This window comes from Rhinolophus ferrumequinum, chromosome 9 (genome assembly GCF_004115265.2).
Source record: "Rhinolophus ferrumequinum isolate MPI-CBG mRhiFer1 chromosome 9, mRhiFer1_v1.p, whole genome shotgun sequence".
NCBI classification, from domain to species: Eukaryota; Metazoa; Chordata; class Mammalia; order Chiroptera; family Rhinolophidae; genus Rhinolophus; species Rhinolophus ferrumequinum.
In genome coordinates this window covers 5,511,737-5,536,937 of record NC_046292.1, presented here as the reverse complement: position 1 = coordinate 5,536,937, position 25,201 = coordinate 5,511,737, and the positions used below count along the sequence as shown (strand labels likewise).

At 41.4% G+C, this 25,201-nt stretch overlaps 1 protein-coding gene across 3 annotated transcripts in view; it reads left to right on the top strand.

Moving 5' to 3' along the window:
* RERE (arginine-glutamic acid dipeptide repeats) overlaps window positions 1–25,201 on the top strand; it is a 384,373-nt gene that overhangs the window by 258,977 nt on the left and 100,195 nt on the right. For 2 of the 3 annotated variants that reach the window (XM_033115937.1, XM_033115938.1), the window contains 3 exons: window positions 13,430–13,478; window positions 20,336–20,460; window positions 21,563–21,662. In XM_033115937.1, coding sequence (XP_032971828.1) covers window positions 13,430–13,478; window positions 20,336–20,460; window positions 21,563–21,662 — 274 coding nt within the window. Of the gene's footprint in view, window positions 1–119; window positions 383–13,429; window positions 13,479–20,335; window positions 20,461–21,562; window positions 21,663–25,201 lie in introns of those variants that run through there. The other variant, XM_033115939.1, reaches the window with a different exon arrangement.

Genomic DNA, 25,201 nt, shown 5'->3' with positions numbered 1-25,201 from the left:
GCTCCCCTTTCTAAGGCCCCACTTCCCTGCACACTAGCTTGGTATGCGGGGAGAAGCGCAGAGTCTGTTGGCTGGGCTTTATTTACGGAAACAGCAGGCTGGAGATTGACTGCGTTGAGAGACAGTGTATGGATGAGGGAGGGTCACAGCACATGCTCAGTGCTGTCACTGCGAGGGGGAAGTTTCTGCGCTCTGCGAGAAGGCTTAGGTCATAGCACAAGCTCAGTGAAAGCTCTGTGAGCTCTCGCAGACTGCATGTGCCTCCATTTTGAGTTGGTAGAGTGGGAAAGGGCAGAGTTTTAGCAGTAAGGAGAGGTTCAGGGATCCAGCTAGGCTCACCAGAGCCTCTGTTAGTCATGGACGAGCCATTCAGCCCCTGCAGGTAGGCAATCTTCCTCTGGCCTCCCCGAGACAGTGTGGGTTTTGCTGCTCGTTCTCACTTCTGAAGATGTTTATGAATCATTTCATCATTCCTAGTGCATGTTCCCGAGAACCTTGAATTCAGCCCTGGCTGGCCATGTAGGTGGTGTCGCAAGGCCTGAAATTAGAGCTAAGGATGGGGTCTACCCGGAGATGCATTAGGCAAATGGAGAAGGTTGTGGGGTGCCTCTGCTCGCCCTCTCCCCTTTCCCTCACCTCTTTCTCTCGGGGTGTAGCTTTTACCTGAGGCTCCCTGGGTGCCTGGTGCTGAGCTTGTTTGCTTCGAGCACCTGCAGAGCAAACCTGCAAGCTGCTGGGCTGCGTGTGGCTGGCAGGGAATGCCTGGGCCCCGAGCAGCTCTGGGTGTTTTAGGAAGGGTGGTAGGTGGGCAGCTATTGGTTGCTTTGAAGGTGGGTGGAACTTGTTTGGATTGAGAGCCTGTTTGCCAGAGCAAATTATAATTCTTGTGATCTTTTCCTGAAGTCTGAAAATGAAATAGTGCGTACGTTGGGACATATGTAGAGCTTAGGGTTGCGACAATACCACCTTCAAATAGATTTTTTTACAAATGAAAGGTTATGTTACACCAGTTTCTACTTGGAGCTTGTGGAAAATTTCTTGGCAATTAAAAAAAAAATTGTACACAGTGATGTCTGTTACAAGTTGAGATTCCAGGTATTTTGTTTGTTTGTTTTAGCAGAAGGTAGCATTTGTGTGTGTGTGTGTGTGTGTGTGTGTGTGTGTGTGTATTTTGTTGTTTGACTTGCGGATTCTGTAGGAGACAAATGAAAAGGGGTTGATGCCTGCGAAAGTGGAAGCATTGGCCTGGCCAGGTTTTGTGCCCACTGCATGATGGGACCGGACCTTAGTTTTTTTCTGTGAGGGGAAGTTACGCTTTTTGTGTGTCCTGTTCGCAGGCAAGGCTCAGACAGATGGCTCTGACCGCGGTCAGCATAGGAAGCCAGTCAGTCATTGTAAGCATATTCAGGACAGGCTGAATTCTTACCCCACTAGATAGTAAGTGGAGTGTTTGAATTGTGCTAGTGGTTCCTCTTTCTTTTCTCTCCCCTTCTTTCTTTTGATGAAGGTTGGAAAAAATTTTGAACTGACTCTTTTTTGTGCATTTGCGAGGATGAAGGGAAGCAGACTATAAATGAATGTGCAACTGAAAAAGCTCATAGGATAAGGAAGAAATTTACACTGATGACACCGAGGAATTCTTCATGTAAGCTCTGTGCTGTAACAGAATATGACGATGGAGCTGTGCGTGGCCAGCTCTTGTCAGAGGAGGCCCCTGATTTTGGTGGAAAGTTTTTAGGAAAGCTAATAGTGAAGTCCAGACACTGAAAATATTACTGTAATGTAACCTGGCTCCCAGTGGGTTCAATTTTGGGATTGTGATTAAGGAGATGAATTATCTGGGAATAATTTAGAGTTAGTGCATTTATTACTGTATCTTAGTTTCTTTTTCCATTCATGGGAGAGCTGTCTTCCTGTTATGATCATATTTATTTGAACATTACGCTCAGGAGTTTTGGGCAGATCCCTACTTTCCCTCAAACCACGCCGTGGTGCTTCTGGAACTTCTTTCCTTTCACTCTGTGTAGAAGCACATTTACTCATGTACATCTAAAATCGTCCTTTCTTAGACTACAGGAACTGGGTACTGGAGCACTTGCTGGTCCCTCACGTGTGGGATCCTTGCAGGACTAACGTTTCAGATTCAGAAAATCCATTATTTGTGTTAGGAGAATACTTGTGAGGAAGGGAGTTGTGGAACTGCCTTTGTATTCTGGGACTTTTAATTCTTCTTAAACTTTTGTTTTTACATTTAGCAAATAAGATGTGAGCAGAAAGCTGTACTCAGAGCTGAATCTCATGTCTGGTCAGGTTCCTGCCCCTTGTCCCGCTGGCTGGAGCTGGCCTCACACACACGTGTATTTACGTGGAGCTCGCGTGCAGCTACCTGTTCAGATGGTAAGGATTTGTAGTTACGACGGTGATCCATCAGAAGTTTTCACGTCGAATATCTGTGTTTCAAATCCAATAAAGTAAGGCACTAAACTGTTTCTTGTGTGGTATGCATTTGTTCTATATTTTCCTATGTTGGGAAAATATTTTTAGAATGTTATTTGCTGACCAGCCATCTCCTGGTTTTTGGCTTCTGTGCTTGTCTGGTGATGGTAGAGGTTCCTTCATCTCGAAAGTTACTCTCTCGGTTGGTGAAGTTGTCTAGAGTCTGTGTAGCTTGGACATTGAAAACATGCTAGTTAGTTTGATTTTAGCTAATTGCGTCCCTCCTGTTACACTTCAGAGTATTAGGAAGGGTTGGTGATTACAGATGGTTTATGTTTCCAAAAGAACATAAAAGTTCACCAAAATATTATCCTGGTCTTGCATTTCTTGTCATTATATTAGAATCTTGAATCAGAATCCGAGGTTTAAGCCATTTAAAGTGTTCCTCTGTCATCATAAATTTTGCAGAGTCTGTGAATATGCTCATAACATAGCTCTGCTTTTGACCACTTCTAGACTCTTGTCTGGTGTGTGACTTATGAATCGGGAGACTCTGTCATGCTGAGACCCAGTGTTCACCATGGCTGTGATTCCCCAGCTGTTTGTTCTTCCTGATCCTCTTTCTTTCCGCATTCATTTTCCCTTTTCCATTTTACTTTTTGGTCATTACTAAACTGAGTTGCCTTTCTCACCAAAGAGGCATTCATTCTAAACCTATAAAACAAACGTCTGACAAAATAGAAAATAACAGGCAAAAGAGATTTGAAATTATGTGCATGGGTATGAATCTCCTCCCAAACTGATAGTCCTCTGTACTGAGCAGTTTCCGATGGGGAGGAGGCCGGCTCTGGAACATGCCTTGAAAGAAAACCTGGAAGAAAAGCTAATCTAGTCTCAGGTCGTATACTCTGTGATGCTTCAGGTCTAAGCTAAAACAGTTCATTTTAGCTCAGTTGAGACAGTTAGACATTCTTTCTCAAAATTCTTTGAACTATTCATTTATTTGTGACTATTTGGTTGATTGTCTTCCTACTAGATTTTAAGCTCCTGGGGCACGGACCATGCCAGTTCTTGGAGCCTCAGTTCCCAGTCGTGCGCCTGACACGTGGGCCTCCTGCCCATATATGTTGAATAAATGAGTGGCACCTGTGGCAAGAGAAGAGACTAGAATTGGGGTTAAATGGTGTGGTTCAAATTCCCCCTAATAAATGACGTTGGACCAGCTGTGACATTGCATAAGTCCCTTCCCCTCTCTGACTTCAGTCTTCTCGTGGGTCATATAGAAATAAGTCATATTTTTCGGTTGTTATTAAGATTGGATGAAGACAGTATGAAAGTGTTTGGCACATAGTTGCTCTGTGTATTATTGTTACTAATTCAAAGGCAAAGTCTCCAGTCTGTTGTAGGTGTGCTTATTTCAACAGAATCTGTATTTTGGTCAACCTGTTTTCAACTAAAACAATGTTAGGAATGGTGGTAAATAAAATTAGTGACCAAATGTTTAGCCACCATTTACTGATCTCCTTTTTTCTTGTGCCCTTTGGGTGTTTTCATTTTTCTTTACACTTCTTTAATTATTTTTTAAAGAAGTTTTACTTTCATATAACATTTGGTGTGTTCGGAGCTAAATGTTGTTCTTACCACTTTTTCTAGTATAGTGGGAGGGTGTGTGTGTGTGTGTGTGTGTGTGTGTGTGTGTGTATGCATGCATGCGTACGCGTGCGCTTGTGTTTCCACCAGGGGTGCTGCCTGCCTCCCCCCGCCCCAACATTTTCTGCACTGCAGTGAAGAGGAATAATGCGATGGTCATATTTTCAGTAGCAGTTTTCAGAGACTTGCCAGTGGGAACAAAGTGGCATTTAGACGTTCACTGTGGAATTACTTACTTGGTCCAAAGTCCCTCTTTTTCTGGGGACTCTCCACTCCTGATTATCATAAAGTTTGATTTCAATGTGCAGAAAAACAGCAGTGTTTCTGGCCAGGAGAGGGGCTTAATCTTCCAATATGGCTGCTTTATAATTTATTTCAGTCATGGTGGGATTTTAAAAATAATTTTGTTTTCAAAAGTGTCATATACAGGTGTGTGTGTTCAGGTTTGTGTGGGGCTGTGCTCCTTAAAGCCATTCATTCCTTCTTTGCAATTGGTGATGACAGTAAAAGCCACGAGGAGCCTGAGATGGGATGGGGTCACATGGTGTGGGCAGACACTGCGTGTTACTACATAACGGGGGAGAAGTCAGACAAATAAGAATTTAGACAGTGGGGGAAGTCATTGTAGTGCTTTGAAACTAGGTCCTTTCGCACATGTTGTTTAAAAAGTTCTTTACCATTATTTTTCTGATATTAACTATTATTGCATAGAGGCCATATTTACTGCATTCTTGTCAGTGAAAATTCTTCCTATTCTTTAGCAGGTGCCTAAATTCTTAGACAGGACTCTGAATTATATTTAGGGGACCCGGTGGAAGGAGAGCATCTGTGGCCTGGAATCCTCTGTAATTAACTTACTGTGATCCCTAGAAAGAGGACCTTTATTTCCTCAAGCCTTTGCTGCTTTTATTAAGCTGGAACATTGGATCAGATGGCCTCTGAGGGACTTCTATGTGAGAAAGTTTAGAATATTGGGATTCTGGATTTTGGAGGTGTTCCTTTCTTGACCTTGGCATTTGTGTATGAATTTGGAACATTAACTCTTTCAACTGTTGACTGATTCTCTTTTTCTTGTGATTATTTTGAATGAATACTGAATTTTGTTCCTGCCGGGCAGTTTACCAAACCTGCTTCAGGTGAATTTTGCTTGGAGGGCTAGCGTTCGGCCACAAGTGACTTCACTTAATTTTGCAGCGAAGTGCTTGGTTGCTATAAATGGCTAAACAATCATTGAGTTAAAATATTGGAGCCATTTATTCACTTAAAATAAATTTAGTGAGTACCAGTGGGCCCCGGAAGCTAAAAACAGACTTGGTTCTTACCCGCATGGTGCTATTGGTCTAAAGGGCGAGAGAACCATCAACAGAAATAATTACGCAAAATAAATAAAATCAGGACTGCGACCTGCAAGGGAGAGGTCGGTGGTGCTTTGGGAGCTCCTAGCGGAGGCAGTGGTTCCTGACCTCACTGCTGCCCCTGGGAGAGCTAACCACAGGAGCTGTGCCGCCTCCTCCCTTTCGTGGAGCACCTTTCATTTGCACAGCAACCTGGAAAACTGCCCATCAAGAACCGCGTTTCGGAGGTGAGGAAACGGGAGCTCAGAGAGATTGAATGATGCCCTCCAGGTTCCCCTTGGAGCTAGCAGCACCTGGGTCCTGAAATTTTAATCCGGGTTCCTGTGACAGAAGTCTGCTCTTCCCCTGCACCTGAGGAGTGGACTCAGGTGTGTTAACACCTCCTACCTCCCAGTAGGGGGGGGTGGGGAGGGGGGGCCGCGCCCAAGTCATGGAGCCTCCTGGTAGGATGTGCAAAGCGCAGTGATTTTACTCAGATTTAGGGAAAATATCTTCTGTCTTAAAATGAAGGAATATGAGTCCTGGAATAGAATACAAACTTGACATCGATTTTGAAGATACTGTGTTAGACGTGAAGGAAATTTCAGGCTTGTTAAAGGCGGCTTCAGGAACACCGGTTCGTGTTGGACAGACAGGAGGCACCCCGCACGTTGTCTGCCTTCTTTCTTGTCAGCCTCATTTTCAGGCCTGCCCACAACCCTTCTAGAAAGAAGTGATTCTGATCAGTAGCCTTTCTATTTTCCCAAAATTTGGTGCATTTCATTCTGACCCACAGTCCAGTTCTGTGGTCACTTTCTGATGAGCTCATAGGTAGAATTTCTGGGCTTTCTGTTGATTCCATGTCAGTCTTCCTGCTCAACTTAACACCTTGTAGAGGAGATAAGGACTATCTACTGTCTGAGCATTGCGATCTGAAGGACGGGTAAAGGAAGATTGCACGGCGATTCCATTCCCACATGGCGCCAGCCGCAGATCAGGGGTCTGACTTGACAGTTATCACTCCCAGCTCCACTGGCATTCTGTTCCATGCTTGGGGTGGGGACCAGGTCTGGGTCATGATGGGAAGTCATCCAGCTCCTGTAAAAGGCCTCTGTTCTACCAGCTCATGTCACTTCCCCTGGCCCCCTTGTCCTTACCCCTTCTCCCCCCCAGGACTCAAGGCCTCGTCTTACGCAGTTACCAGGATCATGTAGAGATCTTGACGTGTCTTGAGTGAATGTTCACAGGCCCCTGCCTCCCTCACACCGTCCCCCTCTCATTAGGATGAAGTGATTTTGTCTGGGCAGGCTCCTGTTTGCAGCTGGCCTGCTTCTCTCCAGGAGCGCGCCCCGCCCCGCCCCGCCCCGCCCCGCCCCGCGCCTGGCCAGCCAGCCTTCTCACCTCCTTTGCATAGATGCTTCTCCCTTTTTGATATTCGGTTTCAGGCTTCCTGCTCCTTTCTGTCCATTCCCTGTTTACTTCTTAGACTAAAATGTTTCCATGGTAACAGGTTACTTTTCAAAGGGAACATCTTGTCATTTTATTTAATCCACTGCAGCTGAAGAGGACTGAAATATTAAGTTGTAGTTGCCATGGATACTGCTTTGTTACATTGGTTTCTTTTGTATCAGATTTCATATACAGTTTTTTTTTTCTTTTTTTTTTTAGTACTCAAGGAATAAACACAATGGCTGACTATTATTCTTATAATTTGGCTTCTGGGTCTATTTTTTCATATTCCAAAGCAAAGATTTGTAGAATAATGGGGACTGAACCTCAGCTGTTGTGAAGAACTTATGTTATTTATATTAGCTGCACAGAGAAATTCTTCCTTGCTGGTAAGGATGGTGACAGTTTTTTTTAAAAAATATGATTCACAATTAAGGATGTCTCAGAAAGGATGACCCGTACCAGAGATCCTTAGTAAACACAGAGAAAAAAAGAAATATGTGACTTGAGTAAATTCCTTGAATCTCACTGCTCATTAACTGTGGCATTCTTTCTTTAGTTACTTGTTCATCTGTCTACAGTATACTTTGGGGGACTCTCTTTGCCGTTTAATCAGCTTTTCTCATGTCTGGCTTGCTTTCTTATCCCCACTCTGTCTGTAATATTTCACTCGGCCAACCTTTTCTTTTGACTTTTTAAAAACTTCATTTTTTAGATGCACAGAAGTTGCAAGATGCTGCAGAGGGCTCCCCCGCACCCTTCATTCACCTCCCCCAATAGGTCCGTTGTGTGTGACTGTAGTACAGCATCAAAACCTGGACATCACCACGTTAGTATGAATACAGTGGACAATGTGTCTAGTTCTGTGCCATTTTATCACAGGTGTAGCTTTGTATAACCACCACCATAATAGAGATTTAGTCAGTCATCAAAAAGCTCTCCCCACCCCGTTCCTAACTCCTGGCAACCACTCGACTCTTCTCCATCTCTATAATTTTGCCATTTTGATAATGTTACATAAATTGGCCTTTAACTTTGATAGGTTTTCTTTTTAAAAAAATTAATTTATTGGGGTGACAATGGTTAGTAATGATAGGTTTTCTTTTCTAACATGATTTTCAAACTTAAAAAAATCTTTTTGATTATTTTGTCTTGCTTTAGTGCTTGAAATGAACATAGAACTGAATTAGGGAAAAGAGTCTGGTTTCTCATACTGGTTCTATTTGTAATTAGTAGTGTAATTTTGGTTTAGTATCTTAATCACTGTGCCATATGGAAGTATGATTGGGCGCTCTGACTTTGAAGTCAACTAAACTTGAGCTTGAATCCTGGTTTTTCCACATCAGCTGTGTAATCGTGGGCGATCTCATAACCTCTCCAGTTTCCTCATCTGGACAGGCAATCATGGCATATAACTTACAGGGTCATCCTGAAGGTTAGATAGCAAAATATATGGAATGTGCTTAGCTTGAAATGCCTGGTACATAATAAGTGTTCAATGTATATGTTATTTTCTTTACTATTGTTATATAGTTAGTGCTGTTATTATCTATAAAGTGGAGATACGCCTCATAAGGTTGTCATGGGAATAATGAAGTAATGGCATAGAAAGCACTATTACTTTGCTTGTGTTTATCATACGACTGTAAGAAATCTGTATATATGAGACTGTAGGTAAGAAGCCCAGGCCAGGAGAACGGTGTGTGTTGATGTGTCCTGCATCATCCCTGGGCGTGACTAGCATCTTTGGTCTCATTTCATATAGAATATCCTTTATCTGGCTTTGTGGGGACTTACACTGTCCTTGGTCTGGACTTTCCTTCCTTAATTGATGGTCACCTTGGCTTTGCCCGTACCTACTGTGTTAACGAAGCAGAAATCTCTTCAGTGGCTGTTGTTCAAACACGAGATAGAATGAGATCTGAATTTCTGTGAATATCACTAATACTTTCATTCATATAAATGTGTGAATTAAATAAATTAATACATGGAAATGAGGTAATACTGTAGAGCATCTAAAACAGATAGAAGATACTCAAATGTTTGTTAGCTTTTGTTGCCATAATTGAAGGATAAACCTGGCATCTTCTAGGTTAGGGACCTTTTGAATTTTAGCCCCCAATATTTTCTAAAGTTCAGAATGTTTCACAATCAGCGCTTCTCAGGGTGTGATTTGTGGACCCCATTATTAATTTTATCAAATCCCCACCCTTGAGGTCTGTCTTTGTAATGTTCTTTGTGATGAAATGGGATGTGACATAAATTCTGCTGCATACTGAAGGACATGGGTTGTTGTTTGAGTTAGAGCTTAATTAACCACTTTTTCATAGCACACCATTTTTATTTGGAAGAATAACTGACAAATAGACTGAGATTATTGACACTTGGGTGAAGTCACGTTATTGAAAGTGGATGAACTAAGCCTGCCATTTGAAGGAAAACAACTAACTGTGTTTGCCAGTGCTAAGATCTGAACTTGCAAAGAAAAATTAGAATTTTGAAAAACTTGTACCCACCACTGTGAGCTTGACAGCTTCTGTGCATTTATAGGCTTTTCTTATGAGATGGGTGGTGATATTAATGAACGTGATTTTAAAAAAAATTGTTTAATGAACTGTGTTGGTATTTGGAAGGTAGGCATAACTTAGTGAACTAATATTTTCCATCTAACCAATGTGTGTATGACATTTCAAAATCATGCCTGGGGAAAGGATCCATTAAGAGGCCGAGACAGGCTAATGGATTTTAATGTAAAAGTGTCCAAAAGATCACTGATAAGGTTTTAGATTCACGTTGTACAAAAGATTTAAGAAACAATCACTTGTTGAGTTTTGGTGTAATATAAAAAAGAATATCCGTAATTACCAAAAAGATACTAACGTATTCTCCCAGTTATATATCTGTATGAGGCTACATTTTCTTCATATACTTTAACCAAAACAACATATTGCACCAGATTGAATATAGAAGCAGTTATGAGACTCCATTAAAGAGATTTGCAAAAATGTAAAACAGTGCCTTTATTTTCGCTAAGTTTTTTTGTTTAAATACAATTATTTTTCATAAAAATATGTTACACATGTTAATACATAATGAGCTTATTGCTATAAACAAACAAATATTTTGAAGCTTCTAAAAAACATAACTTTCTTGGGATGCTCAGTAATTGAAAGACTGTAAAAGGGTTGGAGAACAAAAAGTTTGAGAATTTTCGTGTTACATACGAGGGAAAATGTAGTAGTCAGCATATGTTTATTGAGTGTTTTCTACCAGCTGTTGATACTACACTTACAGAAAAATTCCCAGTGATTTTGTCATGCTTTACGTCTTCGTAGTGCAGAGATATTCATGTAGCCAAGGAACTTTCCCTTTGACCTGAATGCATAACAGTGGCAGGCAGGTACTGTGTTAGATTCTGAGGGATACAAAAACTGGATTAAATATCAGTTCTTGTACTCGAGAAGCTGGCAGTCCCAGAGTGGGTGGAGGTAGGAAATGTCCAAATTAGTCATAGCGGGCTATTATCCTGTAATATGCTGTATGAAGCACAAAAGGAGCTTTAGAAAGAAGGGAGCAGTGAGGCAGCCGGGGAGGGACGTTTAATTTAGAGTTTGGATGCTGTCAGAAGAGGGGAGGGTGGTGATTGTTCTGTGGAACTCAGCTACAGCTGGGTACTGGCAGTTTCCCATCAAGCCTACTTCTCATCTTTCATCTTTAGTTCACATTCTGACAGTTTTTCTCTCGGGTGCATCCAGTTCCCTCTAATGGGGTGTGTTGCTCTCTACCTCTTTGTATCTGGAACATAAAAAGTATTTCTACCATTTATTCTGTATTCTGGAGTTCCTGGATATGGTAGCTAATGCCATTGTCTGCTTACCTTGGATTCCAATCCTGCTCAAAAATAATTTTGTTGAGTCTTTTGGTATAAAATCCTAATATTTGAAAGGTACATACGACTAAGAAATGCTTTTGTTGTCAAATTGATTTTTCAATAAGCTTTTTAAAAGGTTCTTTGTTTTACCTTTATTTGGTGCTTTTTAACCTACTCACCATATTAGTAACCTTCATGGATGTAAACATAAAAGAGAGAAATTAATTTAGGCTCTTAAGGTACCCCAACACATTTTTTTGTCGAACTTATAAGCAGTATTAATAATTATTAGCCTCAATTTTTACACAAATAAGTGGGATATAAGTAGTTCTATTCAATAATGTATTTCAGGGTTTGTTTTTAGTGTGTTAAATTTTCTAGCTAAATATGATACTGGCTTAGTAAAACATTAAAATAAAAACCAAAAAAGAAAACACACAAAAATAAAAAAGAGAAAAGAGTGTTAAAACAGAATGAACCAGGACTGTTTGTCCTGGGGCTGTGGCGGACCTAGCAGTGTGTGGAGCACCAGTGGGGAAATGCTTTCATAACCAACCACTTGAGCACCTTGGCGTCACATAGACCTTCTAGAAGAGCCGGAAAGTTGAGCTGTGGGCTCAAGTGACTGGATGGGCTGTGGCCGGAGCTTTCTGAGATGATACATTTGGCTCGACATAACACTTACGTGTAGGCCGGCAAGCATTTGGAAAGTATTTAGAAATAAAGGAGAGAGCTTTTGGCAGCTAGTTTTGTTCACAGTTAGTTACGAAACAAACAAGTTAGAAGGGAAATGGTAATGCACTGACTGCTTGTTTTTCTTAAAGAAGTTTCCTGATGAAAATAGCTGCCTGGCCTATTTGATTCCTCTACTTATCTCTGAAAACAACCTCTTGGAATTCCGATTAGAACAGTCGTACCTTCTAGCTTCTGGGTCATTCGCCTACTGAAGAAACGAAGATGACGTGTATTTTGAAGTCAGCACTTCGGGCAAGCTGTTCTCTCAGCACGGTCCCCCCTCCTCTTTCCACCCCCGTAGGGTCTGTCCCACTTGGGAAGTCCTCTGTTTCGTCCTGTTGTGCTGCTGTGTCCTTCAGAGGTGTCTTTGGAACTTAACCACTTCCTAGACTGTCTCCTCTTGAAGACTGCCTAGTTTTGGTCACTCGCCTTAGGATTTTTTGTAGTTTCTCCTGAAATGTTTTGTGCTTATGCATCTAGTGATTGGACCTGTCCAGTGTGGAGGGGATGGATGCTCCCTCCCGTGTAGATGGGTTGTAAGCTCATAAGGACGGGACCCATGTCTTTTCTTTCTGTTACTCGTCTCTCTTCCTTTGTCCTATCTGCGGCCCACCTTTGCCAAAATGAGACTCGTCGTGGGAAGAATTATTAGATTAAAAGAGGAGAGTGCTGTACCCAAGGCCCCTGACGAAAATAACGGGTTTTTAAATCCATTTTTAACAACCTCAGACATAACGATGCATAGGAGAAAAACAAGAGACTGCTTCCTGTTTGGTCCTTTGCTGCTTTCTCATGCTCTTCAGCTCAGTCTGAGTCAAGAAGTATTTCTCGAGTAGCTCTCGTGTGTGAGAGTCTTCTCCGAGGCACTGTTGTCAACACAACAGAGTCTTGTCACTGGGCACAGAAAGGGTTTTCCTAATGTCACAAGTAGTCAGGGCTCAAATTGAGGGTAGCAGGCAGCTGGGAGCTCCGTCTGGGAGAGCAGGGGCTGTATTTTTTCGTCCATCGCTGCACCCAGTAAGTGCCCTGTGCAAGGCCCAGGACAAGAAAGATAGTCAGTGAATGTTTCGTGAAGGAGTGAAAAGAGGAAGACTCCCCACACTTCTGTGTGGGGTGAAATGAGGAGGAGATCAAGAAAGGCTTCTTGGAAATAGTGGCTTTGAAAAGGACCCTGGATGGTTAGGGTTTGGAGCAAGGGAGGGTGGGCATTGCAAGTTCAGCAAGAATCGCACAGACGGAAAAGAGACAAGCTCTTTTCACCTCCGAGACCTGCTGTGCTCATTCCCTCGTGTCTTCATCTCTGCTCACGTTTCACTTTATTAATAAGACTTTTCCTGACTGTCCCCTATAAAGAACTGTAGAAATATTTCATCATTTACCATCTACTTGATTCCTTGGCCCTTATCATCATTTGATCTATTATCTGTTTCTTTGTTTTTTAACCTGAATTAGAATATAAGTTCCAAGAAGGCAAGTACATTGTTCTGTTCATTTTTCATCTCCAACACCTAGGACAATTTCTGGCTTATCGTCCGTACTTAATAATTATTTGTTGAATGAATGAATGAATGAATGAATGGAGTGAATGACCCAGTTTGTGTGCGAGGAACCAGGAATTACCTGGTCTACATTTTAATAAGGTTTATGGTGGGAGACCCTGGAATGTTTTGAAAAGAAGAAACATCTGTTGGGCTTCTGCTGGAGGAATGTGTGTCTCTGAGGCGTGGAAATAACGGCACAGGAACTCACGACGGCAAGCTGCCGTACTGGGGTTTTTAGGAGAAAAAGGTTTTAGAGATGTGTGTGTGTGCAGGGCAACATTACAGATAGTGGAGAAGGTAATTCTTCCTGAGTTATGCCTCATTTATTTGAAGTGAATTACTTTCCTTGAAAAATGTGTGAATGTTTAAGTCAAAACTATATTTGCTAACTTCATCTATTCTTTTCATGACAGGAGGCTGAACAGCACCCAGGGGGAAATTCGGGTTGGTCCCAGCCATCAGGTAAAGCACATTTTAGTAGCTTCTTTAGTAGATTTTCATTTCTTATTAGTCTTTTGAGCAGCAACTTAGAACTATTGTTATTGCTACAGGGAATTTTTATATAAACGCAAAGGTTTTTCCAGATTACCTCATACTTTTATTTTTTAATTGTGGTAAAATATACATAATGTAAAATTTACCATTCTAGCCATTTTTAAGTGTACAGTTAAGTGGCAGTAAGTACATTCAGATTATTGTGCAACCACTGACCTCCAGAGGTTTTTCACGTTTCCAAGCTGAAACTGTCCCCGTTAAACACTAACTCCCCATTCTTCGGTCCGTCAGCTCTTGGCTTCCGCAGCCCCACTTTCTGTATAAATCTTCCTGCTCTGGATGTCCCGCGGCAGTGGAACCCCACAGTATTTGCCCTTTGTGTCTGGCTCATTTCCCTTAGCACAGTGTCTTCAGGGCACAGCATGTTGTAGCCTGTGTCGGAGTTTCATTTCTTTCTAAGGCTGAGTAATGCATTGTGTGCGTATATCACATTTTGTTTGTCCATTCACCCATCGGTAAACGTTTGGTCACCACCACATGCTTTCATTTTAACATTTTAAAAACTCCCTTTCCTTCAGAAGAGTCAAGATGGTTAGGATACTTGTCAGTCAGAAGCTTGTTGTGTTGTGACCTGTGCCCTCTCATGTTTTATTCTGTTTACTGAGACTCCGTGTCGTGTTTGTCATCTCGTCTTTTGATCTCTCTGTCAGGTAGGATGCTGTGATGGGCAGGAGCAGAAAACTCCAGCTGACCTTGGCTGTCGTGGTCTCACATGTCATCACATCCTGGTCAGGCACGACCAGGTTCTGCTTCTCGGGAATTTTCTTGGTGTTGGCTGTTCCCCAGGGGCCGGCTCCTTCCATTGGCCAGTGGCTGCATTTCACTGGCGCTGAGATGCCCTTGTTTCCTCCACACTCTCTCCCCCGACGGGCTGCGCTGTACATTCTGTGCTGCGATGGCAATGGAATGGGCAGCCTTCTCCTTTCTAAGTGCACACAGAGTAGTAGTGGGTCTTGCAGCGAATGACATGCAGCGAGTGTTGAGGTGGGAAAAGGGATCGTCCTCTGTTCCCCTTAGAAACAAAGGAAATTCTCCCACATGCGCTCCATCGGTCCTCACATCTCATCGGCATGGATGGGTCATGTATCCATTTCGAAGCCTTGAGGAAGTCCATGAATGGCATGGACTGTCCTTTAAGTTGGAACGGATGTCGGGGAGTCAGCCAGCACATCCTGGCAACCCCTTATAAGAGCATAGAGGTTTTAGTTGTCTATCTAGTTAGTCCTTTTCTGTCTAGATTTTGAGCATTTCTTGTACGTCATTCAGATTTTCAAAAACCTATTTTAAGTCTGTAATGAGAAAGAAATTAAGAAGTAAAGGGATATTAAAACCAAAACACAGAAGCCATCAGGGGCGTCTAATTACTAGGAGATACTTCTCATCCCAGAACTGGGAATGTAACTGAGATAGGCAGAAAGAAGCTGCGAGAGGACCTTGCCCGTAATGTCTGCCTTGTTCTGGAACAGTAAGCCCTCGCTTAACGTTGTTGATAGGTTCTATGATGTTAACCGAAACGACATACAATGAAACCAGTTTTACTGTAGGCTGAGTGATGCAAACGGGAGTTAAGTTCCTGTCACATCCCATCGTCCTGATAACGAAACTGTATTTTCTGTGCTTTCAGGCCGAGGAGTTACATTTTAACCAAGGAATCTTACTTGCCTGGAATCACTGGGTTAGATCTCCCACTGCTCTCTCTTGCCACTATATTTTCCCACTTACTTTTTCTGAGTCGGTGTGTTTCCAGTGTCTTGAGATCCTTGTACTAGAATTTTATTTTACAGATTTTTCTCCCTACCATAGCAGAAAAAGTAGTTCTTAAGTAAAAGACGCTTATATTCTTAGAAAGGAGCAGATTTACTATGCTTGGATTTTTGTATACTTTCATTTAAAATCAGATTTTTATTTTATATCAGATTTTAAATATATTCTGTATGGTTTAATCTTCAAAAAGAAATGTCTTGGAGCGCCAAATATAACAGGACTTTTTTATGAATTGGCAACGTTTACCTTCTTAAAAATTTTTAACTTTTTTATTAGGTAAAATATTAACATATGCAAAAGTAGGGAAAGATTAGTACCCCCATATTCCTTATTACTCATATTCCTTATTACTCAACTTTCACACGTATTAATTTATAGTAAAACGTGTTTGATTTATTCTTTCTCACACCTCTCCCACCGTTACTTTGAAATGAATCACAACTATATCATTTTACTTGTAAATATCCCCAAAATAAGAGCTCTTTCAGAAAACACAATCACAATATATCAAACCTAATTCAAATTAGTAATTTCTTAATAGTCAACTGTCCAAATTTCCCTCTCACTTTCTTTTTCTTTTTTATTTTTTTTATTATTATAGCTCAAATTGGAACCTAAAGTCATCCATTGCAACTGCTTGATGTCTCACAAATCTCTTTAAATTCATGTTTCTCATATTTTCCCCCGCCTATCAATTTATTAGGTTGGTGCAAAAGTTATTGCAGTTTTTGCAATTATTTTTAGCCTTTTCAACTGCAATGACTTTTGCACCAGCCACTGTGTATTAAAGAAGCTGAGTATTTTGTCCTATAGGGGGTTTGCACATCCGTATCTGGCTGGATTGCATCTTTATGTGCCATTTAACTTGTTCCCTCATGGCTGGCATATCTTGAAAATTAGTAGTTAAGTCTGGTGGTTTAATCACATTCTAGTTTGGTACCCTCCCTTGGCAGGAATAGTTCAGGACGGTGCTGTCTATGTGCATCTAGCAAGGGTCACACGTGTCACTCTTTTAATGATGTTTTGCGGCCTTTGCTTGTTACTTAGACCCACTATTGAATTAGGGTATCTCAAAATGGTGGTATTCAAATCCTATCATTCCTTCCTTTATTAGCTGAAAAAATGATGCTTCCTCTTACCGTGAATCACACAGGAAAGGCAAAAGAAACGCATCATTCTTTCCCTCTATTTACCAGTTTTCAAAATATTGAGTTGGTTTCCCAGCATCTTCCACTGGTCACCAGTAAATTTAAAATTATTCATTATCTGCTAACCAATTGCAGTTTTGCTTATTGGAGATTAAATGATCCATTTGGGGAGTGATGTCTTTTTTGCCTTGTTCATTCCCTACCCTAGATCTGGAGTTAAACTCTCCTCACAGAGGTCCTCATGGTTTCAGTGGGAAGTGACATTTTCTTACTGGCTGTGAGCGTGTTCATCATTACTGGGGGGTTACTGTCTCCAGGCCTTTTCAGGGAACAGATTTGGAAATACAATTTTTTTCCCTTTTTTCTTTTTTAAAAATAAAATGTATGATGGGCTTCTTTCTGATACTTCTAATTCAAATTTTTTTACATATTATTTTAATCCTATTTTTCTTTCATCTATATCTGTATCTTTTTCTCACGTCTCAAACCCCATTTTTAAATAACAACGTAAGTATTCATTTGCTTTAATCCCATAATACATATGTAAACAGCTCAGAATAACAGTACTCACACTGGTAAAAACGATATGATTATTGAAAACAGCTTACTATTAAATATTGTTTTGGTCTTAGAATATGTCCCAGTAGAGCTGTATAGGCAAATTAATATGTTTTAAAGTTACTTGAAATGGTTCCTAGAGAGGAACCAACTTAATGCATAGCTAAGTGCATTTGTTTCATTTTGCTTTAGAGTCTTTAAAGGATTGTTGTTCTTTAAACTTAATTTTGTTTTTATAATTATGTAAAATATTTACATGGCTCCAAAGTCAAACCTACAAATGAAGTACGTTCACAAATTTTCTTTCTGTCCCTGCCCGCTTCCTCCTCCCTCCCTGAAGGATAATCAGTTTTGTTTTTAAGGTTGTGATTTATCCTTACTTATATTTATATTAATTTCTTATACATACGAAATTAAATTCTTATTTATGTTCCCCACACCCCCTGTTCCTAGATAAAGGTAGCATAATACGTACACACTTGTACCACCTTCCTTTGATCTTTTAACAGTGTATCCTGGTGTTCCCTCCAGAGCAGTACATGGAACCCCTCCTCCTTTCCTTCTACTCTCCACGGAGCCCCACTGAGTGGGTGTAACACTTTCTTCTTCCAGTCCCTGTTGATGGGTATTTGGGTCGCTTCCAGTAATTTGCTGTTACAAGTCATGCTGCAGTAAATAGCTCATGCATAGAAGTTTTTATATTTTTGCCAACGTATCTTTGGGAGACATCCCTAGAAGGGGGATGGGATTGCTTAGAGCGCAAGTGCACGGATAATTCTGAGAAGATTACAAACCTCCCTCCATAGAGATTGTACCATTTTGTGTTCATATTAGCAACACAGCCTTGCATGTTGCCACAGCCGTGTATATCGTCACACTTGGAAATTTATGTCAACCGGATAAATAGGAAATGGTACCTCAGTGTCATTAATTTACATTTCTCTTCTCAGCAAGGTAGACCATCTTTGCCTATGATTAAGAGCCATGTGCATTTCCTTTTCTGTAAACTATCTAATTATATTTCTGGCTTACTTTTCTCTAAGGAGGTTGGTCCTTTCCCACGAGGGTAATACCTTTTCATTATCTTAACAAACAACCATTGGAGAGCCACTGCACCAGGTCTGTACCTGGGCCTGCAGAAGCAGAAGACGGCACAGGTGGTAAAGATCTTTTGACATGAATATCTACTGTTTTAATTTTATTCTAGTACATTCACAGTATGTTAAGCAGAACTAATTGTAGCATCCAATTAAATGTATGAAAGTTAGTACTAAATAAGAGCATCCCTGTTCGGAGAAGGTGCTCGATACACATTTAGAGACATCAGAGATAGCCGGTGACTGGCTAGAGGTGGCAGACCGGAGGCCTGGGGGCCACATGGCCCACCGATGGTGTGTTGTGGCACACCATTGTCTTAAAAACTTGAATGACCAACATTTAAAACCGTGCACTTTCACATACTCATCAAGAAGTTTGGACTTTGGAGGATGCAGAAATACTGGTTCTCATTCCTGCGTGGCACCATTTCCGGGATGTGGCCGCTCTCTCCTTTTCACTCCTTAGGACCTAATACCTGCAAGCCCAGTACGGGAGCCCCTGCCATATGTGGCTTTGATCGCTTGGCACGTGGCTGGTCCATATCGGAAAGTGGTCCTGTTGCATTTAATGTGGATGCTGGAATATTTAAAATGAAACATGTGGCTCTCGTTCTTTTTCTGTTGGACAGTGCTGCCTTATCCTCTGCCTGCTTAATTCATTTACATTTTTTACCTGGGTTCTGTGGACACGGCAGCTTTGAAACTGCAGCTCTTAGTTTAAAATATTAAACATGTCCATGTTCATCTTTTAAGACAGTCAGAACATACGTGTCTTGCAGATGGCTGGCTTTTCACAGATTTCTGGTGGTTCTGGTGGTGCCTGCTTCCTCTTCCTGGGCCCCGCAGAGTGAGGGTGGGAAGGCGCGCCAGGGCTTTGAGTCTTGGTTGTGGAGCGTGGATGTTGACTGTTTTAAATGGATTTACTGTACTTACGTTCACTGAATCGAACTGTTCGTACCTTATGGATACTGGTGAGTCTGCTGTGACAGTTCATTTCAAGACACAGGGCAGCTCTGTTGATGTAGGAATATTTTTCTGTGAGTCCCCAAATGATGTAGATGATGTTGGATCTGCCTGCAGTTTCGGGGTGTGGGCCGGCATCGGGTCTCGTGAAGCTGAAGAATGGACACACGGACTCGGGAGAGGCAAGGAGTTGTAAAGGAAGATAGTTTATTAGAGGCAGGAGAAGAGGTTGCAGCTCCTGAACTGGAGGGCGTCCCGAATGGGGGTGCCCAGTGACTGAGGCAGAAGCTCTTACTTTTATACCTTCCCTTGCCTGCTTGGGGAAGGGGGCTGGAGCCTTATAATGGAATTCGTCTATCAGGTTTGTCCTGTTTGCTCATCTGGAGGGATTAACTGAAATAACCCATTCCTGTCTATCAGATCTGCTCCTTTGTCCGGCCAGAAGGGATTTGAGATTATTTATTAACCTCAAGACATGTTCTCATGTCTCTGTCCTGGAGTGAAGGAGACATTTCAGGACTTGGAGTTTCAGGATTTGGCTGCTTTTTGTTTATCCCACCAGGGACCCGCCTGTCTACCTAGCAACATGCTGACTAACCTGTCTCACTGTCATCTCAGAAAGTTCCTTCCCGCCCCTCCTCAGGCAGTGCTCTCCTCCTGAAGCCACCACTCACCCAATTTCTATCACCATCATTTCGTTCAACTCTTTTTAATGTTAACTCCAATTCTAAGTCTGTTTTTGATGTTTACCATGACATATTGTTATTGACTCTCTTGAGAGGAAGGAGCATTAATTTGATAGGATAGTTCATTCAATTTTTTAGCAAATACCCTCAGGTGAGATTTCATTATTTGCAGATGTCTCTTTGTAAACTTGTTGTATTTGAAGTGTGTGCTTTTCTCTTCTTCATCAAGGTGCTATTATCACCTGAGACATTTTTTTTCCTTTTATTCACACGTGTCCCTTTCTGTTTCACTCCATGGGTCTTGTTGGCCCTGCTTTACCTTTGACACTGTTTGCTGCTCCTTAAGTAGAGATTAAGCTCCATTGTGAAATCTGTGGCCAGAGGATCCTGAAATGTGCTGTAGGTCAGTTTCAGTGACTCATGGTTTTGCTGTTATTTCCTGGCTGCCCAAAGAAAGAGGCCTGTGAGCTACTGCACCTGTTCCCAGGGCCCGCCTGAGGCAGCTCTGCAGACACCGTGATTGTAACTTCTTCATCCCTGTTTTACAGGCCAAACTTCCCGATTTGCAACCCTTCCCTTCTCCAGATGGTGACACTGTGACCCAACACGAGGAGCTGGTCTGGATGCCTGGAGTCAATGATTGTGACCTCCTTATGTACTTGAGGGCAGCAAGGTAATAGGACTTCGCCCCACCCTGCTTTCTGAATTAGGCCATCTCAATTGATGCGGAGGCAATACACCTTCTCCTTTCTCCTGAAATTTTATTCCTATTTGGGCGTTCTCTGACTTCCAAGTTTTGTTGTTCGCTGTATAATCAGAGCCCTGACCCTTCTTAGCAGAGAAAAGAGTTGTAACGTGGTAAAGTCACTTTTTCCTTCTTGAGGCTTGTCCCACATTAGATCTTACAACTCTCCGGGAGGAAAACATTCTAAGGCATACGTGCAGTTATCACCACTTCTCTGTACAGATGAGTAATTGGCTCATGCAGCCCATCTTCAGACCCCATCACAGATTTCTCTACTTTATGGCTATTCATTGGTGCCAGGCCTAAACGTGGCTTTTTTGTGGCTTACCTACATGAGGACTTGCTAGCCTGCAAATGCCTGAACTACAAAAGAGAAGTTGAAATCTGTCCCTCACACTCGTAATGCAAGCAGAAGGCCTTCCTTTGTCTGGAGCGATTGCTTGGACTTGGGCGGCATCACAATGTGCAAAACTACACACTAAAACCAGGCCTGTGACTGACTTTTCGCTCTGGCTCTTCTGTGGTCAGCGGTGCCAAGCGTGCAGGCGTACGTAGACATGAGGCTGACTGGGGGGCGTGAGTGACGACTAATACTGAGGCTTCCTTCCTGTTGGTTCCTTTTACCTTCATCCACCTAACGGTAGCTAATGTGTAGCATGAAAGATTTTAAGTCTCAGAGGATTACATTTTGTTCCGTGGAGACTTTTCTTTCAAAAGTTTGTAATCTAATAAATTGTGGGGAAGTAGTTTTGGATTATTCATGCCCTCAAAACTAAAATCTGAGTACAAATAAAGAATAGGAAGAAATAACACAAATGTGCATGAGTAAAAGTAACTTCTCTTTCTGAGTGAGTGAGGAGTGACCTGTATAGAACTTTACCTTTTTTTGTGTGTCAAACGAGCAGAAGCAGGACTGAGGACTCTGGCTTATTATGCACGTAGTAATGGAATTTGGTCTGGGCTGAAAATGTTCTCTGGAAATTGAGGGTTAAAGTTTCTGTGCTGATGTTTTCCCTTCCTGTCTTCCAAGGAGTATGGCGGCATTTGCAGGCATGTGTGATGGGGGCTCCACAGAGGATGGTTGTGTTGCGGCCTCTCGGGACGACACGACGCTCAATGCTCTGAACACAGTGAGTCTCTCGAAGTCACCCTGGGTGGGAAGAAAGTTCCTTGGCCCTGTGCTGACTGTAGGGGTGTATGAGGAGCTTCGGCTCTCAGGAGTGACTGCTGTGGTGTGGCGCTGGCATTGCACGAGGTGCGGGCGTGGCCGTAGGACTCCCAAGACCTCCGGCCTGTGATGCAGCAGCATGTCCGGTTCATGTCCCGGCCTGCGTCTGCCCTCCCAGATGGTGGGGAGCCTCAGCTGAGAGCCTAACGCTGGTGGGGAGTCTTGACTGAGACCCCACAAGGGGAACAGTGTGCACAGAGGATTTAATGATTCCTCACAACAACCCGCTAAGCTGGTTCCATTGTAATCACCATTGTAGACACGGTGGCGCGATGAAGTCATGATCCAGGGTCAGACCCTAAGATCTGAATGCACAGGCCGAGCTGTGTTATGGTCGGCAACGCTGCCCCTCCCTGGGTCTGAGCCTTTGTAGCCACAGTGCATGGAGGGACTAGGGAAGGAGCTAGACTGCTTCGAACAAGTTTGTTTTCTATAGATTTGACTTTGGAACCATGTGAGTATTTCATATGATTATAAAACAAAATTAAATTTAAAAAATAACAATCCCTAAAAAAGTCTAAAGTAAAAGGTGACAAGTGAGCCGAAGGGTCCTGAGTTGGTTGCATGATATCCCACCATGATGTCTCATCTGCTTCCGTCTCGTAACACACCCAGCAGCTCCGAACAACAGCTCACACCGCTGAGAACAGTGTGATTACTGAGACCTGTTTCCTTTTCTGGACACTCCTTTTTGACTTTCGAATATATCCTGTAGGGCTGGTTAGGAAACTTAATGTATTTTCAGGTTTCTTGACATAATTCTTCTCTATGTGGTTACTAATGTGAAATCATCAAAACTGAAGAAGTAGTAATGCATTTTATGGATTTTTATATATTAATAAAAAGTCTAGATGGTCATGTATATATTTACATAGACTGTTGAGCATGAGGCCGAGCAACTCTTCTGATAATTAACTAAATGTAATTAAAGCACCCTTTCTGTTTTTCTTTTTCTTGAGAGGTCACTATAGTTGGAAAGGACTTTCGAGGTCATCTGTTCCCATCTCTAAATAGATAATAATCCAAGGCTCAAAACGGCCAGATGACTTTTTGAATCCTAATCCAAAAAGTTCGTAAGGGAGGGTAGAAAATAACCCAGATTCCCAATTTACGGATCTTTCTACTCTACAGCTTGCTTTTAAGGAAAGCTATAGATATCTGAATATGTGCTGTATGATAGAGTTGATGTTTGTTCCTTGTCTCACTGTGTTTCTCGGGTATTACATAACATTATAACAGTTTCTTGTATGTTGGAGGTTGAATGCTCTTGCTGAGGTTATGTGTGTTCTAAATAACTGAATGATTTTTCACATTCTCATATATATTTATTTACTTTCTCACCTATTTGATACTTAGGTGTTTTGTTTTTATAAGGAATAGTTCATCTGAACATATAATGATAGAACCAGAGGGGCCTTCAAGATTATTTTACAAATGAGGAAACAGACTCAGAGATTGGTGCACTGCAGACAGTAGCTATGGTAGATGTCGGTGTAAATGTATAAATTCAAAATACCCTAAAAAAAAAAATCTATGTATTTTCAAAGTAACTCTTGCATATAAGCTTGTTTTCTGTTGATTTTTGTATAAAAGCTTCATGGAAAAAAATTATCCTTTCATGATGTGCTGATCTGTTGAATTCTGAATAATGAAGATGTTACCATGGTTAATTAAATGTCTGTTGTGAGCACTTTCCTGAATTTATCTGATTTCTTCACTTTCTATTCCAAACCCTCTGAGGATTCTGGAGAAGGACTTCAATCCAGAAATAATCTGGGCTCGCTTTGCCCTAGGCCCTTTGTAGCTACTTCCTTCTGAAGTTTTCCTAAGCATTGCCAGAGGGTTTGAGTTTTATGAGTTTTGATTTCTGAGAAGCTGCCGGCCCATCATTTGAAATTCTTGTCGCTGCAAGCCCAAGGTGGCCCAGGTGCCGTCTTGTGCAATACGAGTGCATTCAGCCGCCAGAGGACTGAGTCGTGTGCTCGGTTTGTGACGAATGGAAAAGTTTGGCGGCCACCTTAATTTTTGTACTTCATCGTTGTACTGGCTCACAGTTTCAGTTGTAGGCACTTCCTTTAATGAAACGTGAAGTGAATGGAAAACTCTTGTGAGAAGTTAATGTTTATTTTGACCTCATTGGAGTTAACAGAAGTTTTGAACTATGTTAAGTAATAAATTAAAAAGATAAGTACATTGTCATGTAAAAAGTATTTGTTTTCTTACAGTGTAGCGTAGTCAAAACAAGGTTAGGCATTTATCAATTCAGAATAAACCTGTGTTTTTCATATTTCCCAATACAATATAGAAATTTAAAATATATGAAATCTGCAGTACGGCCACATTAGAGCATATTTAACAATCAGCAGGACTATTTATAAGTGCATTTAAATAAATGCAGTAGTTCAGTTTTTTAAACTGTAATCACTAAATAGAAAATTTTTGAACTGTTGGTTCTTTATGAATTACTTACTTTGACTCCCAGTTTTTTCTTATTTACAAATGAGATTTTTAGTGTGTAATTTTTAAAACAACTTATTGGGGTATACTTTATGTATAATAAACTGCCATTTGATGAGCTTTTTTGTATGTATACACCAATGAAACTTACAGTGATCAAGATACAAAACATTTCCAACACCCCCAAAAGTTGCCTCGTGCCCTTTTTATAAGCCTTTGCTCTTCCAATATCAGATAACTATTGTTTTCTCTCATTTTAGATTCGTTTGCATTTTCTAAAATATTGTATGCATGAAATAATGTGGTATGTGATCTTTTAGGTCTGGCTTCTTTCAGCCTCATAATTTTGAGATTCATTCATGTTGTTGCAGTAGCAATAGGTCATTGTTTTATTTGCTGAGTACTGTTCCTCTGGACGATATTTTATCCCTTCACAGTTGGGCTGTTTCCAAGCTTTGGGCCATTAGGAATGAAGGTGTTATGAACATTGTTAAACGAGTCTTTGTGTAGATTTATATTTTCGTTCTTCTTGAGTAAATACCTAGGAGTGAACTGGCGGGATTGTACGTGTGTGGGTAGCTTCTTAAGAAACTCAAAGAGCTTCCCAAAGTGGCTGTCCCATTCCCATCAGTAAGTGTTAGGATTTCAGTTTTTCACCATCCTCAACTTGACGTTGTAGTTTTTTAGGTTTAGCTCTTCTGATGGGTGTGTAGTGGTATCTCGTTGAGGCTTTTCATTGGAGTTTCCTGCCCGACTGGGATGAGCACCTTTTCACGTCTTACTGCCCATTTGTATGTCTTCTTTTGTGAAGGATCTTTGTCCAATCAAATCTCTTGCTTAATTTTTAACATTGAGTTGTCTTTAGTATTATTTAGTTGTAAGAGTTCTTGCTACATTGATAACAAATCCTTTGATATATGTATTGTGAATATTATTTCCCATACGATGACTTTTTTTTTTGTAATGGTGTCTTTCAAAAAGCAA